The sequence below is a fragment of the Miniopterus natalensis genome, chromosome 1 (assembly GCF_054644295.1).
Source record: "Miniopterus natalensis isolate mMinNat1 chromosome 1, mMinNat1.hap1, whole genome shotgun sequence".
In the NCBI taxonomy this organism is placed as follows: Eukaryota; Metazoa; Chordata; class Mammalia; order Chiroptera; family Miniopteridae; genus Miniopterus; species Miniopterus natalensis.
The window spans coordinates 102,666,923-102,692,040 of record NC_142081.1 but is presented as its reverse complement, the minus strand read 5'-3'; the positions used below and the strand labels follow the sequence as shown (position 1 = coordinate 102,692,040).

The window sequence follows — 25,118 nt, the reverse complement described above, 5'->3', positions numbered from 1 at the left end:
CTGTTCCTAGAAGGCTCCAAGAATTCTCTCCCGAACAGGACCTATATTTACCTCTGCCTAAAAGTTCCTAAGCTACATACAGGCATGGCTTCTCAGCAAAGGTTTTCAAGATTGTAATTTAATTTTATACAACCTCCACCCTCACCCCTCCAAATGCTAAGAAATTACTGCTTTTCTCAGCAATTACACACCTGTAATCATTGCTCCCTTCTACACATAAATATCTGAGAAATTTACAAGCTTTCCTGTGTGAAGTATCCCAAAAGCTAGGACTGCCACCTCTGGGCAAATGCCCAGAGCAGATTTTAGTGATAGCAGATTTCTATAATCACGTGACTATTCCATTCACACTAAAACACTTATATTTGAAGTTCTTTTTATTTTATGTACAAAGAGACAGCATTCTGCGGTAAGGTAGATGTCTTGAATGACCCATTCATGGAAGTTCACTTAGTCCAACTGAAAAAAAGCAGATAGAAAATAAATTAATTCAAATGCTTTAAATATCCACTTTACTCACACAAAAAATGGCTCATAATAGAATGTGGTTTAAACTGGAAATCTGACCCATCTGAACTAGCTGTCAAGATCTAAATAGTTTAAAATATTTACTGAATGCCTATTACAAGCTGTTCTATAAACCTCAACAATTATACTCTGAATTTCAGTACTGGTATTCTCACTTCTTCCCTCAAAGATATTTCCCACTACAGAAACACTACTATGTAAAATGATCTTCCCCAAAAGCTCAGGATGGTTAAGTAGATAATTACACAGCCATTTTGGCACTCAATGTGTGCCAGACACTATATTAAGAGCTGTTCATCTTAGCCTCTAGGAGAAACTGAAGACATAAAGCTAGGGAGTGGGCCTGAGTTCATTAACTCTTCAGTGATATTCTACCTCCCACTGAGTTATTTAAACTTCCATATCAACACAAACACCTACTTGTTAAGTACTGGTCAAGGGTAAAAGTCTAAGCTAAGTTACTTTGTCTCTGCCACAGAGATCTCACATTAACAATTTATACTTAGTAGACTACGTCAACACAAAAACATCAATTTTAAACAAGTAGGTTCCACTCAATATCCTAAACAAGCTACATGAATGCATCTCGGAGCCCATAAGGAATTCGTTTTCACAAAAAATAAAAATAAAAAGATCAACTCCTAGTAACTGATTATTACAAGTTAAGAAACTTCACATACATTATTTTATATATATTCACATATATTAACTAATCTTTTAAAACCTCACCGTTCATTTTTCACAGGCAGAAACAGATTTAAGTTACTTGACCACTGCCTGAATCTTCACAAGGTCTATCTAGCCCCAAGTCTCAAGCTCATTCCAGTATATGACACTATCGAGCATTTCAGGGCAGCGGTTAACACACATATGTATGTCTAGGCACAATTAAAGATACCTGCAATTCAGTTTCAGTGGTTCTGAAAGTTAATTTTATACTATATAATACATGGCACCTAATACTGGCAGAGCTGGGTAAAATGGAGTTAGGGCCTCCCCCCTCCCTATTCTATTAATCTGACTGCCAAAACTCTCAAGTGTCACCGGCTGCCCTTCTAACTAAAGCAGAGGAAAACGCTGTTAGCCGACTGCTCACTAAAGAGCGACCCGCGCATTCGCCGCCCACAGAGCAGGAAGAGCGCGGCAGGGCAGGGCGCCCGCGCCCGCCTACCTTAATGAAGCCTATATCCTTCGCGTACTGACGGAAACACTGGCGGCACATATTGAGGCCGTATTTCCGGATCAGACCGTGCCGGTTTGAGCAGACGCGGCTGTAAGAAGAGAGACAGCATTACGACAGGTAGCAGAAATGAAAGGATCCCGCACACTCGGGGGGGAGCCACCATCCACACCGCTGGCTTTCACAGACCCAACAGAGGCCTGTAATGGCGGCAGTGACGGCCCCGATTCGGTCCCCCCACCTGCGACTTCCTCTTCTTAGATTTCAAGCACCGTCGCGCCCAAGAGCAACCCTTCCCTAAAAGGACATTCTCTCTCTCACCAAGAACGAGAACCCTGGCCGAATTTTCTCGGATGGCTCCAGTAGAGTTGCTGGTGACCCATCTTGCTCTCTCTGAAGCAACGAGGCAAAAGGAAAGAGCTAGCCCACGCATGCGTTCTTGAACTTTTGGGGACAGTTTCCCAAAATGCCGTGCTGACACACGACGCATGCGCGATGTGGCCACGCTATTTCACGTGCGTAAGTAGTCTTGGGAAATGTAGGCCACAGAGCTGATGACGTCACCAGAGCGGAGGCTCTAAGGCGGCGCGGCGCCTCCGCCCAGCGCCGGGCGCGGTGGCGCGCGCCTGTAGTCCCAGCTACTCGGGAGGCTGAGGCTGGAGGATCGCTTGAGCCCAGGAGTTCTGGGCTGTAGTGCGCTATGCCGATCGGGTGTCCGCACTAAGTTCGGCATCAATATGGTGACCTCCCGGGAGCGGGGGACCACCAGGTTGCCTAAGGAGGGGTGAACCGGCCCAGGTCGGAAACGGAGCAGGTCAAAACTCCCGTGCTGATCAGTAGTGGGATCGCGCCTGTGAATAGCCACTGCACTCCAGCCTGGGCAACATAGCGAGACCCCGTCTCTTTTGTAAAAACTCCTCAAGAAATAATGACGTACAACTGATATTTTTCATCGCCTGAACTTAAATAACTTTCCCAAAAAATTTTTTAGTTAAAATTTTACACTTGGAAAACGAACTTTGCCTCAACTCAGCACTGACACCTACTGGAATAAGTTACAAAATAACTTAAAACCAGCTGTAATGATTACAAGTCAACAGTAGGAGCTTCTGTTTTGTAGAGTGTATTTTCAGTTGTCTTTGTAACTGACACTCCTAGAAATACACCTCCAGAAAAACGATGCAAGACTTAGTGTGTTTGATATTTAAATGGAGTTGGTTGAGTTTAAACAGAAACAAGTAGCCATGCAATGTATGTGGCTTTGACCACATGACTTGGTGACAAAACTGGTGAAAACCAAATGCCATCTAATAATCTGATAAATGTCTATATGCACATGGTCATTTAAAATATCTCTAGATAAACTTGAAACTGTATATAGCTCTGGAGTCAAAGCTTTAGATCTATAAAATGTGCAACAGGATGTAACAATCCAGGTGAACTCATATAAGAACTGAAAAACAACTTAAACGTTGCGTTTCTTCAGGATTCTGGTGGTATGCCCCTCCCAATCATTAAATTAGGCACTCATTACATAAAGAAGGAAACAAATCAGAGATTTAAAAACTAGATGTGACTTGATCCCTGCCCTTAAATCTTGCAGATGTGATGGAAACCGGATTGTCTCAAAACCCTTCCTTCCAACTTCAATTTTTGTGACTCAATGAAGTGTATACAGCTAAGTACGCAGAATATTCTGTATTCAATAATGGATGTGCTCATGGAATACAAGAGGAGCAAAGGAGAGAGAAATTACTTCTAGCTTGGTGCTTAAGGGGCCTCTGAGGTAAACCTTGAAGAGTGGGATTTCTATAGGCAGGACTTGAAGGGAATGCCTAGTGAGAGGAAGTTTGAGCCAAAGAATGGAGCTGGAAAAGACTTGGGGAAAGTAAACAACTTTGTGTAACTAACTAGAGTGGATGATAAACAAGCCTAGTGGTAGATAAGATTGAAAGGGTATTTTATTTTAAAGCCTGATGGTGGAGAGTCCAGTGTCAAGCTTCTATAGTTTTCCTGGACTTTATATCAGTCGTTGATGTTTAGTTCACAAAATCAATGTGCCTCTCAAAAGCTGATCTAACATTTGCCCATCTACACAGTACTGTATACCCTTCTCAGGCTTTACTTAGTTGGCCTCAATAAAAGATAACAATGGCTCTGAGATCAATTCCATAAATATTTTCAACACTCACATATAATCATTTGGGCCGAGATGTGAACTCATTTAAAAGGAAAAAAAAAAAAAAAAAAGACAAGAATCCATTAGTTACACTTGAACAATCTCAACTATCTTAATATTCAAGTAGTTTTTAATGTTTCCTCTGGTCTTGAAAGTTGTTCTTGATGGAGCTATTACGAGACTGCAGTTGAGAAGCTGTATTTCCTCTAATTTTTAGGATAATGTAGCACCATCAAAACCAATGGAATGATTGATTTTTTTTTCCAATAAGAAAGCTGAGAGTACAGCTTCAAAAGTCCATTTCAACCCAATGTTTATAAAGAGTTTATAGCTTAATCCCATAGTCTTCTTACAGGTTCCTAGTACTCTTTTGTATTTGGCTTTTAAATACTTTTTAGATACATTTTTTTCCTAATACAATACTTAATGGATTTGGTTTTTTTTTAATACAATGAAATGCAAAGAAAAAACAAAACAAATGTGTCATAATCTCCTTGTTCAGATAATTCCTATTGATGTTTTCTTTTTGAAAAAATAAAATACTCATAAGACTGAAACACTAGAACAGTACAGAGTATAGACATTATTTTTTAATCTAAACAAATTGGAATGATCTGCATATTAAGACAATATTATGCAAGATAACTCCTGTTTTCATTCTCAAATTATTTTCACAATCATTTGGTATTATACAGGCAAAATTTCATAGCTTAAAGGCCTGCATCTCTCTTGAATTATCTTCCATTTCAGAGTCTTTAGGAATACAATCATACCTTTTCTCTAAACTTGTAAAAATCTATTTTACCATAAACAAGGTCTAAGATATATATTTTGCATGTTTGGCTATTACAATAATAATGAACACTTCAGCTTCATCAGCCAGTTCTTTCCAGCTGGTCAGAATTAAGCTGTTAATGACTTAATCATTTTTAAAGTCTAACATTTAATAGTTTGTACAGCTATACATTTCAGCAAATATTAATATTTTAATTAACTATATGCTCTAAAGTAATACATACAAACATACAAAAATACATTTTTAAAACTAAGTCTCCAGCCCAGACCTCTGTTTTCTTCAGTCTTCCTGTCCAGAACAACATGTTTGAAAGGGAATCCCTTAAAAAATATCTACCTTTCTATATACACTTACACACGAATATGTACATTTATAAGCATAAATGTGTCCAAATACATACGCATGTATTTATAATTATATATATTTATACCTTTCATTTACACAGAGGCATGCCATACCCAATGTTTTCACAAATAAGTAGATAATAAAGCATCTTAGAATATAAAAACTATAGAGAAATGTATAGCAAAAAGGGAATAAAAGTAAATTGAAACATCCTTTATTTTTGCATACTTATGTTGTATTTATATTTATATAGTATATCAATATAATAAAGTATGTCTATAAAATGAAATTCTGGAAATGATACTGCTAGGCCTAAATATGAGTTTTTACAGTTTTAGATATTACCAATTTCCTCTATACAGAAATTGTAACAATTCAAATTCATACCCATAGAAAAGTATCTTTTCCCACAATCCCCCAACAGCAAACTTTTTTACATTTGTCCTGAATTTTGAATTTTGAGGAGACAGATCATGTTTTCCTATTGTCAACAAAAGAAATGTCCAAACATATAGAGAGTTATTATGAGTTTATTTGAGCCAAACTGACAACAGTTGTGGGGAAGCAAAATCTCAATGAACTGAGAAAATTCTTTGGAGAATGGCAGTTTTGCAGCTTATTTTATACAATTAGAATCAAATGAGGAGACATAAGGAAGGTTACATGAAATCCACTGATGGTAAATTAAGGGGGCGGGAGGAAACAAAGCAGGGAAATCTCTGGGATTAAAGAAAAACTAAAACGAAGAGACACATACTTCTTTTACATTAGTGGGTACAGGACAGTTAACACTCATAGCACAGAGAGGTGATATCCAGGCAATAAGATAGCAATGAAGGGTTCTGTGGTCTCCTTTGTCAAGGAAGCTATAGGGGTAGGACGTGACTACCCCATGACTTGCTTTGATTTAGGAATGTTTGTGTTCAGACCATCCTATGTGGTTACTTTCAGTCACTGAATTTGTAGGGCCACCATGCTGGCTTCCCCTGAGCTTGTCAGGTTTAGTATATGGAACCTTTTTTGTCTACTCTTTTATAATCCAGCCATGTATTTTTATCTGGGAATTTCTCCTTAAGTGTACAGGCCACTTTCTTAATGTGTTGCTGATCTTTAGTTCATATATTTTTAAATGCTTACCATGCAAGAAAATAAGCCTCTTGACTTTCATATTGGTTACACTGTTAGTTGATTCACCATGTTAGATAGGATAAAGGTCTCAAGGTCTGGCCTATCCTTACTAAATGCTTTTCCTGCTACATGTTAAATTATAGCATGGTATTTTGCAGATAAAGCTGTAAACAGAATGAGCTTGACAGGAACGCAACCTGATTTAAGTGTAGCCAACTGCAAAGAAGTCAATGGCTAAGCCTCCCTTCTAGGAGACAGAGCTTTGGATGTGAATCCCTTGTTTCCTTTACTTGCTGCAAATAAATAAAACTACCTAAGGATAACCACCTCTCGTTCTTAAAGAGAACACCCCAAGAGTGAATCCCTTGGGTTTGGTAACAAGGGCAATCCCAGATTCTTGTTTGTTTCTGGTATATTCTTCCATAAAAAATGTTTAAATTTTAGATATTCAAATTTATCTACTTGTTACATCTTTTAGGTTTTGTGTCAAAATTCTTTAAAATTTATTTCTTATAGTACTTTTACATTTTCAATCTTTTTTTTATTGATTTGAGAGAGAGAGAGAGAGAGAGAGAGAGAGAGAGAGAGAGAAAACACACACTGATTTGTTGTTCCACTTATTTATCCATTCATTGGTTGCTTCTTGTATGTGCCCTGGCAGGAGACTGAACCCAAACCTTGGCATACTGGGAAGATGGTCTAACCAACTTACCTACCTGGCTGGGGCTTTAAATCTTGAATCCATCTAAAATTTATTTCACTGTCCCCAGGAGTAAGGGAGAAATCTAGCTTTCCTCCCTTCCAAATGGCTAGCTACTTGTTCCAACACAAGCAGTATTAATCGACTATGCACTAGTCTTTTTTTTTTTTTTTTTTTTTGGTAAGCGAAAGCAAAAATTTATTGATTGAAGGAGAGACAAAAGCTCCTGCCACAGCGAGAGGGGTCTCAAATGAGCAGCCCTACACACTAGTCTTTAAGCTTGCTCTATTCTAGCACATTGCAGGCTCTCACAAATATTTGTTAAATGAATAGCATGTATTCATTCTACTCATTCTTTCTACAAATATCCATTGAGTACCTACTAAATGTGAACTCTACACTAGGTCTTGAATATAACAGTAGTGACTCAGAACTTGTCCCAGGAAGCTTGTAGTTTAGAAGTGAAGACAAGCATTAAATAGGTAGTCATATGGCACTATTTTGGGCAAGGTAATGTAAGATTCTTCTTGCCATTAACACCCAAAAGTACTAGATGAAATATCATATGTTTTAAAATTCAGAGTTGAGCTCCAGGGAATCCTAAAGAGCAGGTGCTAAGCAGGAACTGAAAACCACAGAGACTGACCTGGGGAGATTTGTCCAGCTCCGTAATAGGACCTGGATTCCAAAGGAATAAGAGAGAAGCCTTTGGGCATCCATATTTAATTAAATTGCAAAGAGTGGAAATCCATGAAAACTTTTGGGAAGAATTAAGTACAGTATATAAGACTTGAGTTCTAGTACTATTTGTTCTAACACCATCTATGAAGTCATAGGCAAATCCCTTTACTCTTTTTGGCCTCTATTCCCCTTGTGTAAACTGAGAGAATTCAATTAGAATATCTGTAAACTATGTTTCAGCTCTAAAAGTTAGGATTCTATCATAGAAGACCTCTTTAGAAATTTATTTTGGCAGCAGTGTAGATGGTTTGTTGCATTAGCTACTGATAACTGCCCCTGGGCTTGCTCTACCTCCAAAGTAATCTCTTTACTGACCACAGTAACCTTTCTTAAACAGATCTGAATTTTATCCCCCACTTGAAAATTTTGCTTTCAATGGTTTTCAAAGGCCTAGGTTTAGCAAACAAATTGTTTTCATCATCTGGCTACTTTATACTACTCTAATGTCCTCATCTAACATTTATCCATTGTAGTATAATTGTTGATTTACTTATCTTGCCTAAACACTGTCAACTCATCTTTGCAATCTAAACATCTAGCATAGGTGCTGTCACTTAGCAAGAACACCATAAATACTAAATGAATGAATAAATGCAATGAAGAAGACCTGGTAAGCTGAGGAATAGTTCTGAAGGTAAGTAATGCAGCTCTAAAGTGACATGGCACTACTAATAAACACAAGTATTAATTAGGAAATCATTGTGGAAACACAACCTATAAAACATGATCAAAGAGTGTCAACAGGCACAAGGCAGTACTATAGAATTCTAATGCTTAGATACATATTTGTTACCTATTTTAGCTTTATTTTAGATGAAGCTTACCATTGAAAAAAAAAACAAAAACCAACTCCAAGATCTGGTCTCAACGTGCTAGGGCAAACAAGTCAACCACAGATTGTGTCCATTGACTGTAACCTCACTCTTTAAGAACATGATGTGACCGTGGTTTGTTTTTTTTTAATCTTCATCAGAGGATATTTTTCCATTGCTTTTCAGAGAGAGTGGAAGAGAGAGAGAACATCGATGAGAGAGAGACACATCGACTGGTTGCTTCCCACATGCACCCTAACCAGGCCAAGCCTGCAACTGAGGTACATGCCCTTGGCTGCAATTGCACCCAGGACCCTTCAGTCAGGGGCTGATGCTCTAACCACTGAGCCAAACTGGTTAGGGTGTGACTGTGATTTTACTAGCATAAACCCAAGTGAGCCACAAACCTAAGTAGGAGAAGAGTATCCTATGGGCACAAATAAAGGGAAAAGTCAGAATCAATTAATTATCTGTTGAATGCCTGGTATTCGCCACTAAGGAAAAGGTAGTTTTAAGTGCAACTGGATTTCCCCACTCCAAAAAGGAAGATCAACATGTTACAGAAAGTTTAGTGGAAACCGAAGTGGGTTTTGAAAGATTAATAGGATTAATTAGTATGAGGAAAACAGACAAAAGGGAATTAGGGTAGTATGTAGGCCCGGAAAAATAGGAAGTAAAACAAATCTAGATGTTATTTCTTTGGTTCCTTTTGTCAAAACCTATAGCCCAATAAAACATTCCTTGTGTATTTCCACATCCAGTCAGTCCACAATGCATGCTAGTGTCAACTGACGGTCCTTGGCTTCAACACTATCAGGGATCCCCAGTTTTGGATGTGGTGAAAAAGAAAATTTTATTCAGTGCAAACAGCTCAATTGTAATACAGGAGGGCTGTGAAACAGCACAGCCATTAGAAATCCCTGAGATGAGGCCCTAGGGTGAGGCAGCCCTGGAGCCAGGTCCCTCTCAGAATAGAAAGTTCTGCTCTTTGCTCCACTCTAGAGCGACATATTCATTGTTTTTCAGCTCCAGCAGGAGACACTCACTCTTTAGTTGGAAGGGGAAGTGTGAACTCCCCCAATCAGAGGGGAGCTGGCTTATATAGACAGACGTCCCTATCCCTGATCCATAATTGGTCCATCCTCATGCAAATGAGGGCTCTAATCCTCACAGCTTGATTGGTCCAAAAGATAATCTGTCCTGATTGGTCAAATGGAGCCACTCTGATTGACTGATCATGATGATGGGGATATAGCAGCTATGATTGGACAGGGAAAGTCTCAATCCTATTGGTTAAAATGGGATTCCAGGAATTCTTTTATAAGGCCTAGCTCAGGTGGTTGAAACATAGTGCAGGAAAGCAGTTCAGTATAGGAGGCAGGCAGCTTAGTTCAGGCTTCTCCCTGAAGTGGGATTTGTGAGAGGCCCCTGTGTAGAAATGGCTGCTAGGCTCTCTGTTTTTAAGTTTGAGCCAACTTAGCCACCAGAAATGCCTGCCTCCTATACTGAACTGCTTTCCTGCACTATGTTTCAACCACCTGAGCTAGGCCTTATAAAAGAATTCCTGGAATCCCATTTTAACCAATAGGATTGAGACTTTCCCTGTCCAATCATAGCTGCTATATCCCCATCATCATGATCAGTCAATCAGAGTGGCTCCATTTGACCAAACAGGACAGATTATCTTTTGGACCAATCAAGCTGTGAGGAATCATCTTTTTTCAGGGTCCACAGGATAAATTATATTGCCATAGTTGAACTGAAAATCAGTATTTCTGGATGTCATTTACATGCAATATTTAATATGAGGACATGGCTAGGGTGTGGAGAGGGAGGCACCTAGGGTGCACACTTAAGGAGTAAAGACTATGACCCTGAGAGCATCTTCTTAAAATGTGCACCCCAGGTGCCTCTCTTGTCCCATCTAGGTAGGGCCTAGTCCTTTTTGTTTTGTTTTGTTTTGTTAATCCTCACCAGAGGATATTTTTTCCATTGATTTTTAGAGAGAGTGGAAAGGAGGGTGGGGGAGAGAGCAAGAGAGAGAAAGAGAGACATCGATGGGAGAGAGAAACATTGACTGGTTGGTTGCCTTCCGCACTCGCCCTGACCAAAGTGGAGTTCGAACTTGCAACCCAGGTACATGCCCTTTACCAGGAATTGAACCCTGGAACCCTCCGTTCGCAGGCCAATGCTCTAACCACTAAGCCCACCAGCCAGGGGCTGGTTCTTCTTTAATATATGGAATTGAGGTAGGTAGTAAGAAGCTAAAAAAATTTCCTGGCAAGTAGAATGAGGAAAATGGAGACAAAATAGGCAAATGAACTGCTGAGCAATTAACAGCTAATAAATTATAAGACTCTATCCTCTTTACCAGACACAAGTAGATGGTTTACATCTCTCCTCCCCAACCAGAGTGAGTAGCTTAAATCACCCTAGCCAGGGAGATAGATATCAGAGACCCAATTAGTGCCATTAGTGGGAGCCAAACCCCAAACTGGATGAAGTCAGGGGGAAAAATTTAAAAAAACCCAAGTAGAGCCAGACAAATCCAAGATATAGATGAAGCTGACCAGAAAATGATCCCAAACTCCACTGTACGCTCATTTTGATGCACCAGCATATTAAAAAAACACACCTGAAAAGCTGATGAATTTCCCCTAAAATTCCTGCCTGCAGAAAACAGATAAAAACCCTCAAGACAAGGGACCCAGCTTGTGCTCTCCTTTGAGCATGCCCAGGCCTCCCTTTCCTCAGGTTTTAATTTTAGTCTCTTCCTCCTAAACTCTGAGGGCCCTCCCTCCTCTTGCCTAACTCTTTAGAGAGCCCAAAGCAGCCCGGCCTTGGCTCACTTGTTACTGTGATCTTGCTGCTTCTATCTTAAGCCCTTCCTTTGTTTCACTGCCCCCAACTATAAAAAACACACTCTCAAAATCACCTGGACTGTCTTGAATTCCTTCCCACAAGTAGTCAAGAACTCACACATCCCAGACGGTGCTAGGGCAGATCCGCCTAGGCCAGGTCCAGTCCCTTTCGCGTGACAGAATAAGGGCTCCCAAGGGCCTCTGGGGTCTTGACTGTGAGTCTTTGCAAGTCTCACAGGCATTTAAACCAGTCATTCCATACAAACCCTGCGCAGTTGTAAAGTGGAAATTTGTTCAAGAGGTTGCAGAGTCAAGTACTGTCATAACAAGTTCGTTGTGATGTGACCGGTATTGCCTCCTGTATTGCCACCAAAACCAAAACACTGGCCCAATACGTCCAGGAAACGCCACACCCTAGCTGGCACTGGGCAACTGGTAACGTCCCAAGTGCCAAAGATAGGTAAGCAGAGATTTTCCCTTTAACAGAGGGGTACCTGCCTTCCCTCGGAAAACTCAGCGGCCCAAAGTGTGCAAGTAACGCGTTGGGTGTGCAACCGGGGAAAGGAAAGCGCCGCCTCAAACAATAAGCACAGCCACAGGTCAGCGGCCAGGACTTCGCGCCCTCCCGAATCGCGGGTTCCGGGAGGCGCCAGGTGGGTCCTCAGGCTGTCGGTGTCCGCGCTCTGCCGGCCCTCAGCCACGGTGAAAACTCGAGCCTGCGAGGGAGGGGACGCCGCTGGCCCTCGCAGGACTCAGAGAGCCGCTGTGCTGAGAAAGCCCGAGGTGTTGGCACACAGCAGACAGGCAGCTCCGCGGGCAGCCCGCTCGTCCGAGGACCCCGGCGGCGGCGCGGCCGGGCGGGAACCGGGGAGTTTCAAAGTGGAGCCGTGGAGCCCTTTGCCGCCGCTCGGGTGAGATGAGGCTGCACTGCGACGTCGAGGTGGTCAGTCGGCACTTGCCGGCCTTGGGGCTGAGGAACCGGGGCAAGGGCGTCCGCGCGGTGTTGAGCCTCTGCCAGCAGGCCCCCCAGAGTCACCCGCGGCCTCTGGCCCGGGGCGAGCGGGGCGGCCCGCAGCCCGCCTGCCTGCTGGTTTCTACCCTGAAGGACAAGCGCGGGACCCGCTATGAGGTGCGTGGAGCCAGCAGGCAGCTCCAGGGAGTCAGCACGGGCCACTTCCCCGGCCGAGAGGCGGGCCGCCCTGGGGCCTGGCGCACCCCGCCGTTCCCGAGGCTGGAGTTGGTCTTGGGGTTCGTGAGCGCCGGTGCCCGAACCCTACCCCCACTCCCGTTTCCGGGGCTCTTCCCCAGGGCCCGAAGGAGGCGAGCTTTTGAGAATAACTTTCTGGTTATTCTCTTGTTCATTTCTGCGACTTCGAATTGAGAGTAGTAATCCAGTTTGGGGGAACAGTAACATAACTGCATTTTCGTTCAATAAATTCTGTTTCTTCCACAGAATTTTCTGTAGCTTTTTTTTTTTTTTTTTAAGGCTTTAAGCTTCTGTCCCGCTGGCTAAGCGGTTGAGCGTGGACCTCTGATCCAGGAGGTCGGTCTGAGTACATGCCGGGTTGCAGGCTCGATCCGGAGCAGGTGTCCAGGAGGCAGCCAATCAATGACTCTCTCATCATTGATGTTCTTTCTCTCTCTCCCTTCCTCTCTCTGAAATCAATAAAGGCATTTAAAATATATATATTATTAAACAAAAAAGGATTTAAGGGATGATGAATCGTAGCTAAGGTCTCTAGACCAGATCAGGACAGTAGTAAAGCAGTAACACTTTGCGTTGCATCTTGATATTTTTTTATTAAAGTTGTTGGTTACAACATCTATCTCTTTTTTTGCTCCTTAAATGTGTAATTTCCTAAGACCTGGTTTCTTAGGACCAGGGCTTTTTCATCTGCATAGCAGTGGTAAACTCTTTAGAAGCAGCTGGAAGTTGAAATAGAATTTTTAAAGCACAGGTTTTATAAAATCTTTTCCCCTTCATTACCAGACACTGTTATTTTGACAAAATGACTGGACTACCCTGTGTCTATAAATAAACTTGAGGAGACAATTTATTGCCCACGGTTGTATCTGACTCTTTGATTGGATTTTATACAATTTCTGGGATTATTTTCCTTACAGTGTTGTACTCCACTGAATATTTAGTTGAGGAAGGGGGTATTACAGTCTCATTCAGAGACACCTAGTGTTTGGTGTAAGTAGTTAAAAGTCTAATTTCCCCCTGTTGATGTAATCATCTCATATAATTTTTCAAATCGAAAGGATTTTAGAAATCACCCAACATTTTAAAGGTTACAAAACTGTTAGGTGACAAAAGCAAACTCATAACTAGAATTGGATCTCCCCCAGACCTCTCTTTCATGCCTAGCTCAGGTACTCCCTATTTAAAAAGCATGTGATGATGTCTCTTAAAACTCCTATTGTGCCCCAGCTGGCGTGGCTCAGCTGGTTGAGCATCATCCTATACACCAAAAGGTTGCTGGTTTGATTCCTGGTCAGGACACATGCCCAGGTCGTGGGTTTGGTCCCCATTTGGGGTATGTAGATGTTTCTCCTCCCTTCCTCTCTAAAATCAATAAAAAATTTTTAAAAAAAACCTCCTATTGCACTAATAGTCAATTGCAGGTGGTAATCCTAATCAAAATTTTATTGTGAACCACTAAATGAAGACTTACTCTGCACAGGGTGCAGTGCTAGAAACTGGGAGATAAACTTGATTTAGTCACTGTCCTGAGACTAGAAAGGGAGAAACAGAAACCACTACTTACAATACAAGATGGGCTATGATAAGTGCTATAAGAAAAGTGAAAGCAACAGCATGAATTCTGGTCACTGGGGCTTGAGAATATTTTGTAGAAGAGGTACCAAAGGGCTTGGAAAATCGTGGTGCTCAGTATACATTTTATGGATGAATTAAGGTGGTTCTGGTGTTGGTCCTGGGCCTTGAAGAGTAAGTATTTGTGCTAAGTATGGGAAGTACCGTGGGCCTCTTTCTGATACCTACTTTCTGTCGCATGACTTCAGCTACCATCTGACTGATTTCCAAATCTGTATCTATAGCTGGCCTTCTCCCTTAATTTCTTTTTTGAAATTATTGTTCTATTTTATTATTAGTTATTGTTACTCTCTCACTGTTCCAAATAGAGAACTTAATCATAGGTATACATGTGTGGGAAAAAACATAGTATATATAGAGTTTGCCACTCTCTGTGGTTCCAGTTATCCACTGGGCACCTTGGAATGTATCTCCCCCTTGGGTAAGGGGGGACAGCTGTATCTTAGAATTGTATGTATGTATCTGTGTGTGAGATGTTTCATGCCACTGTGGCACACTTTTTTCATATCACTTCTTTTTTCACTTTAAAAAATGCTGAACAACATATAGCTTTTTTTCACAGAAATAGTCATGACTCATCTAACTTATTGGTGGAGGGCAGCAAATTGGTGGTCATCAGAGGGAACAGATCTTAGAAGAGCAGTGAGAAACACATTTTTCATCTTATCCAGATAAATGTATAAATCTTTTAACTTCTCACTTGAATCTGCTATCTACTGGAAATCTTCACTTGGATGTGTTGCAACATTTCATCCTCAAAATACCTAAACATTAATTGTCCTTTTCACCCATAAACCTGCTTTTCTGACAGTGTTCTGCAACTCATTAAGTAGTGTTCTGCTCCACCCAGAAAACTTAAAGCCTTTGCCTCTCCACATCTAATATATTATTGAATCTTTCAATTCTACCTCCTAGATATTTTTCAAATTTTCATCCATCCCAGTTGTAGTCTAAATCATCATTATTCCTTGCCTGGCTAGACTCTTAAAGGACCTCTCTACCTCTACTGTTGTCCTTCCCTCAGCCCCTCCCCCTGCCAAAGTTCATTCTTTGTGGTTAAAGGCAACTTTTTAAAGTGAGAGAGAGAATGATTTGTTATTCCACTTATCTGCATTCATTGGTTGATTCTTATATTTTCCCTCACTGGAGATTGATCTCACAACCTGGTGTATCAGGATGATGCTCTAACCAACTGAGCTACTGGCTAGGACCAAAATCCAAAATTCTTGCTCTGGCTGGTGTCACTCAGTGGTTAGACCTTCAACCCGAGCACCAAAGGGTCTCGGGTTTGATTCCCAGTCAAGGGCACATACCTGGGTTGCAGGTTCGATCCCAGCCCCAGTCGGGGCACATGCAGGAGGCAGCCAATTGATGTGCCTATCTCACATCAATGTTTTTCTTTCTCTCTCTCCTCTCCCTTCCTCCTTCCTACTCTCTAAAAATCAATGGAAAAAAATCCTCGAGTGAGAATTAACAAAAACCAACAACAAAAAATTCGTAACATGATTTAAAAATTTTTCAACATCTAATCTCTACCTCTTTAGGCTCACTTAGCTTTTTTCACAGGATCCTTCAGCCATACTGAACTACTTTCAGCTCTTCACAGCTGCCAAGCTCCCTTTATTTCAAGGCTTTGCACATTGCTCCCTCTTATTGGTATGCTATCTTCTCTCTCTTCTAGACATGTCCTAATCTTTTTTTTTTTAATATGTTTTTATTGATTTCAGAGAGAGGAAGGGAGAGGGAGAGAGATAGAAATATCAGTGATGAGAGAGTCATTGATCGACTGCCTCCTGCACACCCTCCACTGGGGATGGAGCCGGCAACCTGGGCACGTGCCTGGCCAGGAATCAAACCACGATCTCCTGGATCGCAGGTCGATGCTCAACCGCTGAGCCTCACCAGGCAATATGTCCTAATCTTTAGTTCTGACCTTCAAGGTAACCTTCATATCCCAAGACCAGGTAAGATTTCTTTGCTATACAAGGTTTTATAGCAGCCTGTACTTCCTTTTCTTAATAGTTGTTATGCTTATAATTACTTTAATGACTGTCAGATTGGCAACTGTTTAAGTGTGATTACCATGCTGGTCTTATTCACCACTATTGTCCCAAGTGCCCTATCATAGTTAACCTGGTACATAATGGCTTGATAAACTGTTGTTGAATTCTAAAGCAGAAGCAACTTCAGCCATTAAAATTTTTGAGCACCTATTATGTGTCAGTCATTGGCTCTGGGGATACAAGAATGAACAAAGGAGACAAGATTCATTTCTGTTTTCATGGAGTTTGTAATCTTGTAGGAGGCATACCCACCCCAGACTAATGGACTGAAATTTAAAAGGCAAGTAACTACTATCAGCAACTCACTACAGCCACATAGTTGGAATGGGAGAAGGGGAACATTCTCCCAAAACACGGGATTCTGTTCTCAGAGGAGGAAAGACTTAACTGGACAGATAGAACAATAATATCTACCTTCTGGTAGATAAGAAATGTAGCTACCCAAGTACTAAAAACGAACCCAACCAAAAAAAAAACTTTAAAACCTAAAACTGCAAAACACCCAGACTTAAGGACTGAAAGACAAACCAGAGCCTGGCAAAGTGATTGGCACATTCTACTTGTAATAACTATTAAGTAACAATACTTGATTTTATTCTTTTTTTTCCATTGGTTTTAAGCAGCTGAAGGGGAACATTGAGCAATTCTTCACCAAATTTGTGGATGAGGGAAAAGCCACAGTTCGGTTAAAGGAGCCTCCTGTGGATATCTGTCTAAGTAAGGTATGATATTAAAAACAATGACTAGGTTGGTTGGCTGTATTTTCTTTAAATAAAAGGCTATTTGCCCTAGCCAATTTGGCTCAGTGGTTAGGGCGTCAGCCCATGGACTGAAGGGTCCCAGGTTCGATTTGGGCCAAGAGCACGTACCTCTGTTGCAGGCTCCATTCCCAGCCCCGGTAGGGGCGCATGCGGGAGGCAGTCAGTCAATGTGTCTCTCTCACTTAAATGTTTCTTTCTCTCCCCCCACCCCCCCACTCTCTCTGAAAAAGCAATGGAAAAAATATCCTCAGATGAGGATTAAAAATAAATAAGAGGCTATTTGAGCATCCTGGTATCTCACATTGCTGAATAGAGATGGACTCTTGCAGATGTGTTTGAAGAAGTGATGGCACTTTCCCAGGAGGGCTTATAGTGGTCTAAACGTGCAGAGTCGACCTTGTAAGGCTGCCCAGAATGGGGAGGAAAACTAAGTTTGCTTCTGTGCCCAAAGTGGAGTCTTAGGGTGTTCTTACACTGGAACTCAGTGGCATGTGGCATAGGTCTACATTTTTCCAGCTGAATTATAGGTTACAAATCTAAGTTTAGTGTAAAAGGGGGATAAAATGCAATTAGAACCTTGTTTGGCATATTTTATTACTATTATTATTTTTAAAACTACATAAGCCATTAGAATTGAGAAAATTGTTTCTTTGCCCTATCTCCCCTTTATTGTTTCCCCTCTTCCTAGAGGGTAGAAGCAATGTCTTCTTCAACCTTGCATTATCCTTAACCCCAAGCAAAGTGCTTTGCAAACATTAAAAGTTTAATAACTTTTTAAGGTATTTGTATTGAATGGAGTCATTTTGTCTTACTTCCTCCTGTTCTTGTGATTTTTCATTTTCTCTTGATGTTCACCCTATCCTTCCACTACTTTCTTCTACCTAAAAACAAGCTTAGGTCTTAACAATTAAAAAAATAGGATAAAAAATTTCTGGAAAGACAAGGCTAAATCCATTGCCTCCACTTTCTTGTGATCTGTTTTGACCTTTACTTTCTCTGGTGTATTCAAAACATTGCCTTGTTAGGTCATTGATCTCCTTTCTATTTGCCAATCACATTGCCAATTTTTTCTCTTTTTTTTTTTGATCTGAGGAATTTGACACTAATGTCCACTCCCTTAATAAAACTTTCCTTTCTTGGCATCTGTGAAGGGCACTGTCCTGATTTACCTTTGGTTTTTGCAGCCACTTCTTTGTCTCCTATCTCTGGCAACCTTTTTCTATCCCCCAAATAAAAGCTTTATTCCAGTTTTCTGCCATACCTGCCTTTCATTCCCATAGCCCAACTCGAATTGTATGTAACTCCCAAGTCTGTAAGTTTGTACCCTCTACTGGACCTACTTGGCCCAGGTCTCCAGATTTTCCTCACTCCATTTCACTGTGTATACTACTGCCAAAATAATACTTAGCTCTGTGTAATTCTCATGCTCAGAATGCTTCAGTAATTGCCCACGGCCTGATCATTCTGTCCTCCTTACCTTGACATCAGGCTCATCTATAATCTATTCCCATACTGTATTTCTCATCTTTTACTCTTCTACCAAGCTCCCACATTCCAACCAAATAGGATCACATACTCCATTTCCCACAATTCCTGAAAGTTCACTATTCTTCACACATAAACTTTAGGAAACTTCTAAAATATCCTGCCAAGTATTAGTTATTTTTATTGATGACTTAGTTCACATACCACTTGATTAGTGATTTCTCTGTTCAGCTGGAAGCAATTTCACTTGCCTTTGATGTTTTCTTGCACTGTTGATAGTGCCATTTAGCCCTACTTTTGACAGGGCCATGGCTTTTCACAACTCCTAATCTTTATGAATGGAACCCCTGGACATTTTACAGTGCACAGGGCTGTCTGAAGGCTTGGTTGAGTTCATCTTAAACCCAAATCTCAGATGGAATCTTTTCATGCCTTCCTATTTTATTTTATACTCTGGTTCCCCTTTGAACAGTTTTATTTAGAGTGTGTCTCTGAACACTTTAGGAAAAAAACTTTTTTTTTAATCCTCACCTGAGGATATTTTTTTCCCATTGCTTTTCAGAGAGAGTGGAAAGGAGGGAAGGTGTGTGTAGGGGGGGAGAGAGAGAGAGTCAGAGTCGATGTGAGAGAGACCCAGTGGTTGCCTCCCACATGTGGCCTGACCAGTGCCCGGGATGGAGCTGCAACTGAGGTACGTACCCTTGGCTGAGATCAAACCCGGGACCCTTCAGACTGCAGGCCAATGCTCAAACCACTGAGCAAACTGGCTAGGGCTAGAAAAAAACATTTAAAGTTTTTTGTATCTATATGGAAATTTAGTTAACATGGAATACTAAAAAAATTATTTTTACAGCCATTTTCAGTAAATGATTGCATCATTTGTATATATAACTCTTTACAGAATTTGTTATAGGATGAATTAGCATACATGCATTATCTAAAATGGAATTTATAATTGTACAACTTATTTTTATTTATTTAGGCCAATTCCAGCAGTTTAAAGAGTTTCCTTTCAGCTGTGAGACTGGCTCATAGAGGCTGTGATATTGAGACACCACTTTCACCCCTCACACCTGTGAAGACTTCAGAATTTGAAAAATTTAAAACTAAAATGGTTATCACATCCAAAAAGGACTATCCTCTAAGCAAGAATTTCCCATATTATCTGGAACATCTTCAGACTTCTTATTGTGGGCTTGTCCGAATTGATATGCGTATGCTTTGCTTAAAAAACCTTAAGAAATTAGACTTGAGTCACAACCACATAAAAAAGCTTCCAGCTACAATTGGAGACCTCATCTACCTTCAAGAACTTAACCTGAATGACAATCACTTGGAGTCATTTAGTGTAGCATTGTGTCAATCTACACTCCAGAAATCACTTCGGAGTTTGGATCTCAGCAAGAACAAAATTAAGGCACTTCCTGTGCAGTTTTGCCAGCTCCGAGAACTTACAGATTTAAAACTTGATGATAATGAATTGATTCGATTTCCTTTCAAGATAGGACAGTTGACAAACCTTCGATCTTTGTCAGCAGCTCGAAATAAGCTTCCATTTTTGCCTAGTGAATTTAAAAATTTATCCCTTGAGTACTTGGATCTTTTTGGAAATATTTTTGAACAGCCAAAAGTCCTTCCAGTTATAATGCTGCAAACACCATTAACTTTATTGGAATCTTCTGCACGAACCATATTATATAATAGGTAAGACTTTAGTATTCATGAAATGTGGTACTTTTGATAGCATCCTAGTGTTCTCATCATCCTTAAACTAATAGTAAGCCTTTAACCATAGCTCTGCATAATCTGACCCCTTGCTATGGTGGCCTTGCTGCTCCTTACCTCTGCTTGGAATGCTTTTCCTCCAGCAAGTTTCATAGCTCACTTTCTCACTTCAGTTGTCTGCCCAAATTGCCCCCCCCCCTTTTTTTTTTTTTTGGTCATAGGATGTATTACCTGGCATTACTTTTTTTTTTTTTAACATTTGTTTTCTGTCAGTTTTCCCTACTAGACTGTAAGATCTATGAAGGCATGGACTTTGTCTTATTCTCCATTTCCCTAGTGTCTAAAATTTGATATCCCCTGCTGTTGCCATGTGTTAGGCACTTAATAAATACTGGAATGAATGACATTGTTTTTCAAACTATGATTCCCTGACCAGCAGCATCAGTATCAGGTAGGAACTTGTTAGAGATGCAAGTTCTTGAACTCTACTCCAGACTTACTGAATAAGAAACTCTGAAGGGGAGACCAGCTATCTGTCTATTAATAAGTCCTATGGGTAGTTCTGATGTACTCTAAAAGTTTAAGAACTCCAATCTGGCATAGTGGGAAAGTGTGGACTTTGGAGTCAGACTTGGGTTTGATTCCTGGCTTCAGCCCTTAGTATGGCTTTGGCAAATTATTTAAACTCTTTGATTCAATGTTCCCATCTCTGAAACAGGAACAGAGTTGTGAAGATAAATGAGCTAATGTAATGCTAAAGCATTTGTCACAGAGTAGGACTCAACAGCTGTTGGTTCTCTTCCCTTTGTCTTTGTACACTAACTGAAGTTGGTTTTGTGAGACACGAAACACCAGGTATTCATTTTTGTTCATGCTTCTTTCATTATTGAGTGCCTATAAAATAGCAAGACCATATTGCAAAGAAAAGATTCTTAACTTTTTTTTACTGAGGGAGAGGTTTTTAAAAAATAAAAACTGCCCCAGCTGGTGTGGCTCAGTTGGTTGGGCATTGTCCCATGCACTGACGGGTTGCTGGTTTGATTCCGGGTCAGGGCACATGCTGGGGTTGTGTGTTTGATTCCCAGTTGGCTACCCATGTTTCGCTTTCACATCAATGTTTCTCTCCCTCTCCCTTCCTCTCTCTAAAAATCAATTAAAAATATTTAAAAAATAAAAACAAGTAATCAAAATTATGATCATATAACTTTCTTTTCCATATTAAATTTCTTTAAAGAAATTGGTGCTTGTTATGATCATACAACTTTGCATACAACTTTAAAATGTTCATGGGCCCCGCTGAAATCCAATCCAACCCTTCCTTCTCACAATCCATACCTTAAGAATTCTTATTTTAAAGTAGTGGTTTTCAAACTTTATTTCACATTTGGAATCACCTGAGGAACTTTTAAAAATTCTGATGATTAATTCCCACCCTAGACTTACTAAATCAGAATGTCTGAGAGTAGGACCCAGTTTTCTCTTAAAACCCCAGGTGATTCTTTGTACAGCTAGCTATGATTAAGAACCAGTACTTCACACCAGTGCTTCTCAAACTTGAATGCTCATTCAAATCATCTGGGAGTCTTGCTAGCCAATTGTTTCTGAGGTCTAGGGTGGAGTTCCTGCATATCATGCAATCTTTCTGGTGAGGCTGAGGCTACTAATCCATGAATCACACTTTGAATACTAAGTCTCTAAAAGTAACTAAGGGCTCACTGTTTTTTTTAAGATTCTTAAATTTTGAGAGTGCATCAGAATCATGCTTATTGAAATAAGTAGTTATTAAAGCTGGATTCTTTTTTTTTTTTAAGTTTTAAAATTGATTTTTAGAAATAGGAAGGAAAAGGGAGAGAGAGGGAAACATCAATGTGAGAGTGAAACATCTTTCTGCTGCCTCTAGCACGCCCCGTACCAGGGATTGAACCCACAACTGGCAACCTTTCCGTGCACAGGAAGACACCTAACTAACTGAGCCACACCTGTCAGGGCAGATTGCTGGATTCTTATTCACTAAATTTGGAGTGGGGCTGAAGAAATTTCATCTCTAACTAGTTCTAAGGAGATGCTGATGCTGCTCGTCAGGGACCACACTTTGAGAACCACTAGTTTAAGGCATTGACCCTTAATTAGGAATTAAAAATTACCTCCTAAGTGACAATACATGTAAGTCCCTAGAACAGTACCTGGCTCATAATAGGACTCAGTAAATATTTAACATTTACATATATTTATTATAATAAATATGTGAAATTTGCCTATCTAGCAATTAAAAATTAATGTTATCATTAGCTGTAGAGGAACTTTTAAATAATAGAGATGAGAAATATAGATGCTTAGATCCTACCTCAGACCAACTAGTTCAGAGTCACCAGAGAAGGACCGCTAGTGTATGTTACATATTTTTTAAATCTCCAGAGGTGATACTGATGATTCAGAGTTAAGACCACTGATTTGAAGGAACTCTAAATGGTGTCTATTGGTAGAGTTGCTCCCCAGCTTGTTCTAGGCTTTCTCTGAGATTGTGTGTGTGTGTGTGTATTTTACTCAAATTTGAAAATTATGTCCAAATGAGAAATATTACAGATAATTTCCAGTTCTGTTTGAAGATCATAACCAATTGGCTAATTGATTTTAAAAAATGCAGATTGACATCCAACATGGAAAAGTGCAGAGTTGGAAGGGAAAAACAGATGATCAAAATGCCATGTAATAGGTCAGAAAAATAATTTATTAGTGCTGAATAATTTAACATTGTAGTATTTAAATTGTTTTTTAAACTTGACCTCTATTAATATTGATTCTTGTAAAGTGACCCTAACTGTTACTAATAATATTGCATGTTATTAGCCCTTTAATAAGAATATAAACCCAAAGCTATGAGAATAATACCTATTATCTGTCTGTTAAGTTGTTCTAACTACTGGGTATAAATATAAACTTAAAATCTATTAGGAAAATACGTGGAAATTTAAATTATATTAGATTGATGACATAGTTTTTAACTGTTATCTCTTTCCTTAGACTGTAACCAATAGCTTGGAAGAGATTAATGTAAATATGTGGTATACACTTCCTGACACAGTTTTTAAAAAATTCTTACTTATACAAGCAATGAATAAGTACATGTGAAAAAATGAAAAATTGCAAACAAGGCCAATTGCAAATCCCTTATGAGAAGTAAACCACTATTTTTTGTTTTATTTGTGTCTTTTTAGGTTTTTCTAAAAGAGTTTTGGTAGTTTTAAAAAATATATATCTTTATTGATTTCAGAGAGAGGAAAGGGAGAGGGAGAAAGAGAGATAGAAACATCAGTGATAAGAGAGTCGTCATTGATCGGCTGCCTCCTGCACACTCCCAACTGGGGATCGAGCCTGCAGTGGGGGCATGTGCCCTGACCAGGAATCGAACCCTGATCCCCTGGATCCTAGGTCAGTGCTCAACTGCTGAGCCATGCCCAGCAGGGCTAAAAAGGGAGTAGGTTTTATTTATTTTTTGAAAAAGATCTGAACACCTAATGTGTGCCAGCATATAGAAACAACAGTGTATAGGAGACTAAATGCCTGGAGCATGGTTGTATTTAGGGGGAAGAAGCTGGGCAGTGGGCAGGCAATCTCAAGAGACTGTCTCTTAGTTTTGTGTAGATGAGGGCAACAACTTGATTTTAATTGCATTGGGTACCACTAAAATTTTAAGCAGGAGAGTGAATAATTTAAGTCAGGTGAGGGCAGCCTTACTTGCTAAGCCAGTAAAGTAAAACTAATGCCCCAAACAACGTGTTTTAAATGTTTCACAGAGTTTAAAATTTCCTTTTGAATATTGATGCCCAGGAGAGTATGTAGTTTTATTTAAATATTTCTTTATTGGTAGAACTCCTTAATTTTCCATTACCATCATGAGAATTGTATGACAGAGCTATATATTTAACTTACCATGTTAAACTGGTCATATATAATTATATAAAGGACAGGTGACTCATTCTATTTGGGGGTTATGCTATTAAGTGGCAATGCTAAAAGATAATTTATGGAGTGGTATAGATCTTTGGTTTACAACATATCATATGCTGTTTTTTGGAATATTTTCCCCATTACCCAGTTTGTAAGAGAAAACAATATACTGTACCATTTAATTAATAGAATTTTATTTTTTCATGGTTATAATTTAATGTTCAATAATTCATATCCTAACATGAAATTCTGAATCTAGTAACATATTTTAAAATGTTTTTAAAACATTTTTTTCCAATAGGATTCCATATGGCTCTCATATCATTCCTTTCCATCTTTGCCAAGATTTGGATACTGCAAAAACCTGTGTTTGTGGAAGATTCTGTCTAAGCTCTTTTATTCAGGGAACAACTACCATGAACCTACACTCTGTTGCTCATACTGTGGTCTTAGTAGATAATATGGGTGGCACTGAAGCACCTGTTATCTCGTATTTCTGTTCTCTATCCTGTTATGTAAATTCCTGTGATATGTTAAAGTAATAGATAATATCACAAAAAGAAATTCTGTTTACTTACAGATCAGTTTGGGATACATTTATGGTTTAACAGTGTTAAATTGGAGAAAGGAAAGCTTTTTTGGTATACCCTTTTTTCAATAATTTGACTGTAAAATCTTAATTTCATTAAAAGCTAATTAATTTTATTGTGGGGTTAACTTTTATGTTTATTGCACTTGTGTTGATTTCATTCTAGTGTTTCCAGACTATACTGTGGGGTTATCTTTTTTTTTTTTTTTTAGTAAGTCTTTATTGATTTCAGAGAGTAGGGGAGAGGGAGAGAGAGAAAGAAACATCAGTGATGAGAATCATTGATCGGCTTCCTCCTGCACGCCCCCTACTGGGGATCGAGCCTGCAACCTGGGCATGTGCCCTGACTAGGAATCGAACCTCGATCTTCTGGATCATAGGTCAGTGCTCAACCAGTGAGCCATGCCGGCCAGGCTGTGGGGTTACCTTTTAATGTTA

At 39.9% G+C, this 25,118-nt stretch overlaps 2 protein-coding genes and 1 non-coding gene across 4 annotated transcripts; 2 read left to right on the top strand and 1 right to left on the bottom strand.

The window, feature by feature from the left end:
* Window positions 1-359: 359 nt before the first annotated feature.
* RPS29 (ribosomal protein S29) lies at window positions 360-2,146 on the bottom strand. The gene is made up of 3 exons (XM_016213555.2): window positions 2,030-2,146; window positions 1,700-1,799; window positions 360-459 (listed from the first exon to the last, which is right to left on the bottom strand). Exons 1-3 carry the CDS (start codon window positions 2,089-2,091, stop codon window positions 451-453), a joined length of 171 nt encoding a protein of 56 aa, XP_016069041.1. The 5' UTR covers window positions 2,092-2,146; the 3' UTR covers window positions 360-450.
* A 167-nt stretch (window positions 2,147-2,313) lies between these two features.
* Window positions 2,314-2,613, top strand: LOC148094286 (signal recognition particle RNA). The gene has a single exon (XR_015716458.1).
* Window positions 2,614-12,144: 9,531 nt separating this feature from the next.
* On the top strand, window positions 12,145-24,796 carry LRR1 (leucine rich repeat protein 1). 2 transcript variants are annotated; one of them, XM_087824855.1, is made up of 4 exons: window positions 12,157-12,399; window positions 16,793-16,894; window positions 19,401-20,122; window positions 24,393-24,796. In XM_087824855.1, the coding sequence occupies exons 1-4, from the start codon at window positions 12,187-12,189 to the stop codon at window positions 24,631-24,633; spliced, it is 1,278 nt and encodes a 425-aa protein (XP_087680981.1). In that variant the 5' UTR covers window positions 12,157-12,186; the 3' UTR covers window positions 24,634-24,796. The 2 variants fall into 2 exon arrangements, with proteins under 2 accessions (XP_016069038.2, XP_087680981.1); XM_016213552.2 differs by lacking the exon at window positions 19,401-20,122 and having other exon boundaries at window positions 12,145-12,399; window positions 16,796-16,894; window positions 24,393-24,641.
* The last annotated feature ends 322 nt before the right edge of the window (window positions 24,797-25,118 follow it).

What these genes read in the sequence shown, in the direction of transcription:
- LRR1 (XM_087824855.1), top strand. Translation starts at nt 12,187, where the DNA reads ATGAGGCTGCACTGCGACGTCGAGGTGGTCAGTCGGCACTTGCCGGCC. An exon ending in AGCGCGGGACCCGCTATGAG is followed by an intron (nt 12,400 to 16,792) that starts GTGCGTGGAGCC and finishes ATTGGTTTTAAG; the next exon opens with CAGCTGAAGGGGAACATTGA. An exon ending in TGGATATCTGTCTAAGTAAG is followed by an intron (nt 16,895 to 19,400) that starts GTATGATATTAA and finishes TTATTTATTTAG; the next exon opens with GCCAATTCCAGCAGTTTAAA.
- RPS29 (XM_016213555.2), bottom strand. Translation starts at nt 2,091, where the DNA reads ATGGGTCACCAGCAACTCTACTGGAGCCATCCGAGAAAATTCGGCCAG. An exon ending in GGCCAGGGTTCTCGTTCTTG is followed by an intron (nt 1,800 to 2,029) that starts GTGAGAGAGAGA and finishes CTCTTCTTACAG; the next exon opens with CCGCGTCTGCTCAAACCGGC.